The sequence below is a fragment of the Eschrichtius robustus genome, chromosome X (assembly GCF_028021215.1).
Source record: "Eschrichtius robustus isolate mEscRob2 chromosome X, mEscRob2.pri, whole genome shotgun sequence".
In the NCBI taxonomy this organism is placed as follows: Eukaryota; Metazoa; Chordata; class Mammalia; order Artiodactyla; family Eschrichtiidae; genus Eschrichtius; species Eschrichtius robustus.
This window is the reverse complement of record NC_090845.1, coordinates 35,348,924-35,357,316: the sequence shown is the minus strand read 5'-3', so window position 1 is coordinate 35,357,316 and position 8,393 is coordinate 35,348,924. Positions and strand designations below refer to the sequence as shown.

The 8,393-nt window shown below is 44.5% G+C and overlaps 1 protein-coding gene across 1 annotated transcript; it reads left to right on the top strand.

The window, feature by feature from the left end:
* Positions 1–6,080: 6,080 nt before the first annotated feature.
* On the top strand, positions 6,081–8,093 carry LOC137756288 (melanoma-associated antigen B16-like). The gene is made up of 2 exons (XM_068532600.1): positions 6,081–6,191; positions 6,999–8,093. Exons 1-2 carry the CDS (start codon positions 6,081–6,083, stop codon positions 8,091–8,093), a joined length of 1,206 nt encoding a protein of 401 aa, XP_068388701.1.
* Positions 8,094–8,393: the final 300 nt, after the last annotated feature.

Genomic DNA, 8,393 nt, shown 5'->3' with positions numbered 1-8,393 from the left:
GCTGAGGTGAGATGTAGAGTTTGGGGTGGGGGGGCGGGTTTCAGACTACCACTGTAGCTGAAGAAGAGTCCCACTCTTCTGGCTCTTATCTTTTGAAGGGTATTCCCCAGACTTACCTGTTTTGGGGACACCTGTGATTCTCCAAGGCCCTCCGAGAGCCCCCATCCACCATCACTACTGCTGTAGCTGTATCATGCACAAGAAGCAATAAAGGAGCTAACAGAGTCAAGAAAAGGAAAATTCAAGCACCTCATGGGCCCTGCCTGACAATAAGTGCTTGTGTGCAGACCCTGTATCGAACAAGGTGACTTTTTTAGTGTCGTTTCTGTTGCTCATTAATAAAATGAAAGCGCCCATCACAAAGACACATATGCTAATGAATGTCAACAACAGGACCACTTCCCTGAAATCAGGATAGCTTCTGAGTAGATGGAACTGGGTTTTATCACTGATTTGAAGAAAGTTGTCTCCATGGAGCGCTTCCATGCCCTTATTAGCAAAATGGACCTTACCTTTGATAGGAAACTGAGTAATGACAAGGACGTGCCCAAGGCCGGCCACTAGATTACTAAGGACAACTGAGCCACTGAGGAGGAAATCTGGGAAGAGATTAATGTAATGAAGGTATATGTTGAGAGGAATCACTTCTCTACTAAGAGCCCATGAATCTCATCTGATTCATGGATGGAAGAAAATACCTGATGCGCTGGAAGATTCTCAACAGTGATCTGCATGCTATGAATACGTGTGGATTCCAACAGTCCATGCCGAAACCAGCACAATGAAAGTCTTGGTATTTTCCACCAGGGCCCATGTTATAGTCCCCACTGCACTCCCTTCCTGATATGAAGAGGCTCTAAGAGGTGAGGAGGGGAAATCCCAAGGCAAAATTGCAGCCAGGGTTGGCTCTACTGCCATGGTCAGTGTACATTACAGGGCCAAGTTCAACAGCTTCTCCTGAGGCAGACTTTTCACTTAGTGTTTAAATACTAAGGTCAATATTCTAAGTAGCTGAGGTCCAGTATAGATAGGGCTGGAGGGAAAATTTTATATCATTTTTGTATTCCTGATTTATGTGGTAACTTGGGAGTTTTTCCTTCCTTCCTTCCTTCCTTTTCACACTTCCTCCCTTTCTTCCTTTTCTCCTCTCTCTCTCCATCCCTACTTCCCATATAGCCTTGCTTTCTTCTTTCATTTATTTTTCAAGTGCTGTTCTTTTTATACATGTTTAAATAGCTTTAGAACCTATGTTTATGTATAATTTTGGTTGACTATTTACTGCTTTGTATCAAGATTGAGTAGGAGTTTCGTGACTGTAAAACAATGTTTGCAATCCAGGAGAGGGTAACCTGGTATTGCAGTCCATGTTTCTTAGGAAATCTGAAAGGACTCAGTAGTAAAATCATTTACCCCAAGAAATTGATGCAAATAAATTAAATGTTGGTCAATTCTTGTCTTTCCTAACGCTTTTTACTGTCATTTTGTAAAACCAAAGGTATCTATTTATATTTAGTTATAAAGAATATTGGAGAAATTAAATCTTAATAATTAGATACCAAGCTCATTCGTTCATTTATCTCTAAAACATTGAGCATCTGCTCTTTGGGAGACACTGTACCATTGCTTGAGCTGCTCAGATTTTTGTGTGTAGAAGTTGGAAGAAGTGAGGTAGCACGGTAAACCAGAGGGACAATTTTTAAAAAGGAGTTAGGAGGCATGAGTTCAAGTTAGAATAGTCATCTATAAATGTCCCATTGCATGGCCTTTTGCACATTCAGTAAGCTGCATGTCCTTCGTGAGAGTGAAGTTTAAATTTAGCTTCGGAGTGGGCAAATCAAAGGTGTTGGATTGTTCAACAGATAACAGGTCCCTCAGATGGTATCTCACAGTTGAGAGACTAAAGCCTGGAATGCAAAATGGGTCTCAGCAATTAGTCTTGAATCCTGGATACACTAGAGAGGTAGGAGTTTGGCCCCTGTCTCAATACATTTGAGGACAGTTTGCAAAGTAATTGCATTGCATAATCAGTTATAAACACATATTCCCTTCCATAACAAATGAAGGATGACTTCAAGGAGAAACCTAGAACCCAGAGAGTGGCATTTGGAAATTTATCTGAAGGCCTTAAAATCTAATCAAGGAATTCACAATATATGCCCAACAGGCTTTCACAATGCTATGGGCCAGGGAATGTTTATACCTTCCACTTTTCCTGTTTTGAATAAGAATGTCTATAGTTGCTGTCCTTTCCCTGTCCCACTATTACATACAGGGTGTGTTGGGGCCTGATAATTTGTTTCTTTTATTTCACAGGTCCACAGAGAGAGAAGTATTGTGCCCCAGTTGGTATACTTAACTGTATGTTCCCCAAGAGCCTCATCTTCATAGGAGCGTATTTTAGGTGATGAGATTTGGATTTTAAATTGCTGTTGTAGTAGATTCAGATTTGGGGGGATCTTGGGAGAATATTAATGTATTTTGGATGAGGAAGAGACTTGGTTCATGGAGTTCAGAGATAAATTGTGGTAGACAGAGTCTAAAGTAGTTACCATGATCTTGACCATTTGGTATTCATGCTTCTGTATACTACTCCTCTTGAGTATGGGCAAGGCCTGGGACTAGATTGTAACCAACAGAATATGGAAAACTGATATGTCACACCCATGATTACATTACATTTGATGCCAAAAAAGATGGGACATCATTCATTTGATTACAGACACCATATATGACTCTGTTTTGCTAAAGACTTGCTCTCACTTTCCTGCTGGCACTGAAGAAGAAATCTGCTATGTTGAGAACTTCCTATGGAGAGGGTCACCGGCCTGGAACTACAGGCTACTTTTAACTGTTTAAACTGATTTTACAAGAGTTTTTTTTTTTTTTTTTTAATTAAGCTCTTAGTTCTTCAGACAAGAGGAAATGAATTCTGCCAACAAACTGAGTGAGCTTGATGCTGGATTTTTCTCTAGTCAAGCCTTCAGATTAGAGCAGAGCTCAGTAAATACCTTAATGTCAACTAGGAGAAACCCTGAATCAGAGAAGGCAGTTGAGCTATGCTTGGACTCCTGATACACAAAAACCATGAGAGAATTAAATTGTGTGTGTTTTTTTAACTGGTATGTTTGTGGTAATTTGTTACGCAGCAAAACAGAACCAATGCATGAAGAATAGTGTATGCTATTCTTCTGGATATAAACTCTTCTTTTTTCTCTTTCTTCATTCCTATATTTCATGTTTCAAACCTGAAGTGGTTATCTCATGACGAGCAGAAATAGATTCATATAATGTTTGAGTAAGTAGGATTGTTCCTTGATCTCAAGGGTGAAGGGAGCTGGAATGAAGTGTGTGGAGTAGAGATGGGTGTGTGCCTTGCTCTGGGCTAGTAATTATCATGATTGACGATGATCTAGATGGTGTCCTTCCTCTTCAAGTTCCCCTCAGCTTAGGACTCTGTGGAATTATTTCTTGGAGTCCCCTTTGACATTTCAGCATTGACTGTCAGACTAAACTCTCAAACCAGGAACCCAGAATACCATTTAGATGGTGGAAGTTTCTCATTTAGGCATTTTCAGGACCTGGCCTGTCAGGAGTGGTGATAATTTACTTTATGGATGAAGAGTCCCTCCCTCTGGGTTCACTAAGAGCTGCCTGCCCATTTTGGAATTAGCTCAGGGTTCCTGAGTCCTGCCCTCTCTTAAATCAGACTCTCCTTAACGTCAGCAAGTGGAGAGACCTGTGCCTTTCACATTAAAATACTCCAAAGCCCAGTCAGGGGCCTCTATAAGGGGGTCTCTGTGCTAAACAGCAGAATCTGCAGGACACTTTCACTTGGAAAATAAAGGAGAGAGGCCCAGTCCCCCAAATTCCTAACTTCCAGAAGGAACACTCATCCTGGTGGAAAACAGGTGGGATTCTATTCCCATCATATCTGGACACCCTGGCGTGGCACTGCATCTAGGTCAATAATGACCTCTTGGTTCTCAGTGTGTCTGTAATCAACAGGCTATTCCCTGGTGTCTCTTCTCTGGAACAGTACAGTACAGAGCATATAGTTCTTGGAGGTGCAGAGCAACACAAGTCAGCATGGGGGATGATGTAGTGGGAGGTGAAATGAACATATCATTGGCTCAGATAGCATTCTCCCAATGCAGCATTCTCCCAAGTCCCAGTTGTCACATTTTGGAAGTAAAGGCCCAAGAAGAAAAACTACCTGTGGAACATGGGGAGAAAGAGCTGGCATTTCTTCTTCTGTCCAACTCATGTCATCTCACATGCTTATGTTACTGACCTGAAAGATGTCCCCAGACTTTTCATTCTTTCTCCTCCAGATTTATTGATGTGCTCGATGACCAATGTTGCCGGCTCTTTACTTGATAGAACATGTGAAGATTTTGTATGTTGTTTCTTCTGTTATGTAAGATCTATATGACCAATAATTTATAAGTATTACCAATTACAAAAGAAACAGAAATAAGTAATAATAGTTAAAAATAGTGTATGAAATATAGGTGCAGAGAGTTAAGTATTTTAAGAGAACACTAACAGTATTTTAAAACAATACCTCAGCAAAATGTGGCAACAAGGAAAGGTTTCTGCCTATAGAAAATTTCTGTTAATAATTTAAAGATATGGTAGAATGAGAAAATTACCATGCTAGCCCATAATGGAGAATGGAGAATGGTCATAATTATCAGAATGTGAAGATCACAAAAAAGGAAGACACATAGACATTATATATCTCCTAATGGAAGTATAAAGTATCACCTGTGGAGTGCTCTTGCCAAAAAAACAAACACATTGACCAAAAAAAATACTGATATGATCAGACTTCTACTTATAACTATTGATGATGGTTATGATGAGTGTCAGGGAAACAGGGTTCATAGTACTGTTTTGTGTACTACACTAAATGTCAGAGAATTTCTAGGTAAAATTATTTATTATAAATATCATGCCTTTAACTTTGAATACCCAAGAGAAATGAAGAGAAATGCTGTTTTTCAGCAAAACATATACTGCAAAGGAGGCCCATTAATAATAGAAAATTGAAATCAGCAATCACAAACTGAAACACTAGGCCAAAGCCACACAGATCACATCAGGCTTAGAGGCTACTTGCACCATATAATCAGGGAAAACTAATCAGCATGTTCTGTAAACTTTTCCAAACCACACAAAAATACTTGAAATTACTCCACACATTTTAACAAGCAGGCTCCCCTTGATACAAAAACCAAATAGATGAGGAGACTCAAGAAAAGAATATTTAAGCCACTGTTTTAAACTGGACTAGAAAACAAAGCCACAGAGATAAGAATAGAAAAATAAACCAGAAGTATAAAAATGCAAATAGATAACATTCATCATCTGCATATGATTACTGCATATTACAGGTGTGGAACAACCTCATAAAACAGGGGCTTTCAAAATCATTCGTCTCAGTTGCTCCATGTACAAAATAAACTTTGTAGTGGATAACCTATGAAAGTGGCTAAGTCTGCCTGGTGAAAGCAGGAATAGATGGCTATGACTTTTCTCTGACAGCCCACCCCCCCTGTCCTAGCCCCTGCCTGTCTTGTGCTCCAACTTCCCCATTTTCCATTGAGGCTGGAACATGACCCATTCCAAGCACTGCAAGGATTGTAGTAAGTGAATTCATCAAGGCTTTGCTGGGATCTGGCATTTCCCAGGAAGCCTTAAGTCATGAAAAAGGAGCCAAAAAAGAGAACCCTTTGTAATGAAAACAGAGGAAGGGCAACACCAAAGAATAAAGGGGCGGGGGGGGGGGGGGGGGGTCACACGAAGACGGGCTAGCGGCTGCTTTTCACCCTAAAGGTCGGGCAAGGCTGTCTGGCTGAGACACGCCCTCAGTTACTCTTCAGGGTTCTCAGCGGCAAGAGGACCTTGGCATGAGGGTCAAGACCTCAGCTCAACAGAGGGAGGCAGCTAGAGCGCGGCAGCCAAAGTGAGGGCTGGGAGCCGGACCAGCAAGCACCTCCCTTCTGAAACTGAGCGCTGCGTGCGCAGTGCGCCGCCCCTACTGGTGACCCCGGGAGGTCCCAGGCAGGCCTTACCGGATGTCACGCCCCCTGACTTCCGCCTCCAGAGCGCAGGGCTGCGAGGGCTTTAATCTGAGGCGCAGACTCCAGTCAGCAGCGCGAGGAGCCCCAGGTGCCGCTCGGTGTCAGGTGAGACTCTAAATGAGGACTGAGGGGACCGCCGGCCCCAGAAAGGAGGACGCCCACCTGATCAGAGCCCCACCCCAACCCCGGGAGGCGCGGGCAGGTTCAGGCTGACCTACCACACACGTCCTGTTCGGCCATCTAATTGAGGTGGTGGCCTTTGTGCGTGGGGCTCAGGGTCCCCGACCTACGAGTCTTCAAGCAAAGGCCCCTGAGTGAGACCTGAGGGGACCCTCCCCCACAATAGTAGCGACTGACTGAGCCTCGGCCGGGAGGTCGGCCTTGGGAGGCCCCGGGCAGGAGCGGCCGGAAGTGGTGCTAATGACCCCGGCCATTGGAGTCTGAGGGAGGGGAGGCCTTAGTCTGGGACAGGCGGTGTCCTGTCACCAAAGGAAGGCATCTCAGGCCCTGCAGGAGTCCTGGTGAGGACCCCGAGTGAAGCCTTAGGGATCCTCAGACCCTAGGACGGCGGGTGTGCACAGCGTTCATCCGTGTTGTCAGCTGTGGATGTCCTGTCATGAGGTTCTCCTCACTCCCATTTTGGGGGTCTCACGGAGATGCGGCCTTGATTGGAGGGGGGCCTCAGGCAATAGATGGCGGCGGGCACCTTACCAACGAGGATCTAATTTGAGAAGCGTATGTGAGGATTGTGGGGCTAACCAACCCATGGCAGAGGGGGCTCCACAGCCCTGAGAGGTCCAGGGAGTGTAGCTGGCAGAGGCCACCCCTCCCTTCTTCCTCTGGGTCTCAGGAAGAGCCGCCACAGTTAAGTTTACCAGCTGAAGCCGCTCACATATGCCCTGTTTGTCTTAGGTGGTGAATCTCATTGCCCACCGTCCTGTCCACGTACTGCTACCCACAAGAGTCATCATGTCTCAGCTGCGTCCTCAATACTCATATGATCAATGCCATCAGGCCTTCAGTGAGTCCCAGGGTCTGGAGGTTACACAGGTCTCCAAGGCTCTGGAGGAGACCCAACTCTCCTCCCATCCTCTAATGCCTGGCGATTTGAAGGAGGCTTCTGGTGCTTGTATACCCAGCACTCCTCAGGGTCCTCAGAATTTCTGCTCCTCTTCCATTGCTATCAAAGCCACCTCACCCACGAAATCGGATGAGGGATCCAATAGCCAAGAAAGAGAGTATACTCTGAGCACCTCACAGGCTGTGCTAGACCCCAAGAATGTGCCCGTAGATGCTCTAGATAAGCAAGTAGCTATGTTGGTAAATTTCTTGCTGTTCAAGTATCAAATGAAAGAGCCAATAACAAAGGCAGATATGTTGAAGGTTGTCATCAAGGAGTGTGAAGTCCACTTTCCTGAGATCCTCCTGAGAGCCTCTGAGCGCATGGAGATGATCTTTGGCCTTGATCTGATGGAAGTGGATCACACCAATCACCACTATGGCCTCTTCATCAAATTGGGCCTCACCTATGATGGGATGCTGCATGTTGAAAGAGGCGTGCCCAAGACCGGCCTCCTGATCCTTATCCTGAGTGTGATCTTCATGAAGGGCAACCGTGCTACCGAAGACGAAGTCTGGGAAGTTCTGAATGTGACCGGGTTATACTCTGGGAGGAAGCACTTCATCTTTAGGGAGCCCAGGGAGCTCATCACCAAAGAATTCGTGAAGGAAAAATACCTGGAGTACCGGCAGGTGGCCAACACTGATCCTGCGCAGTTTGAGTTCCTGTGGGGCCCCAGAGCCCACGCTGAAACCACCAAGATGAAGGTCCTGGAGTTTCTGGCCAAGGTTCATGGGACTGACCCAAGTTCTTTCCCATCTCAGTATGAGGAGGCTTTGCAAGATGAAAGAGAGAGAGCCCGAGCCAGAATTTCAGGCAGGGCTGTCTCTCCTTCTGTAGCCACTGCAAGTTCTAGTGCCAAGGCTAGCAGCTTCTCCCACACCTAGGGGAGTCAGGGATACTTTCTTCATGCATTGTTGGAAGAGGCAGTTAGTGCTGGTAGAATTTAGTTCTGAGGCGGGGGCAGAAAGGAAGACTATATTTGCCTATGTGTTCCTGTTTTGTATGTATAACTTGAAAGTTTATTCTCTTTTTTGATGTATGTATTACTCACATTTTTTAATATGAATGTAACTGGTTTCAAAATATCAAGGCTTATGAATGATACTGGTGATACATTTACTACTATCATGATGTTTAAAGCAAGAACTTTGTTGTTTTGTGAAACAGATTGTGACACTGTCCAT

Excerpts from the sequence above, each read along its gene's own strand:
- LOC137756288 (XM_068532600.1), top strand. The coding sequence starts at position 6,081 with ATGTCACGCCCCCTGACTTCCGCCTCCAGAGCGCAGGGCTGCGAGGGC. Across the intron at positions 6,192-6,998 it reads CAGGTGCCGCTCGGTGTCAG|GTGGTGAATCTCATTGCCCA; the intron begins GTGAGACTCTAA and ends TGTTTGTCTTAG.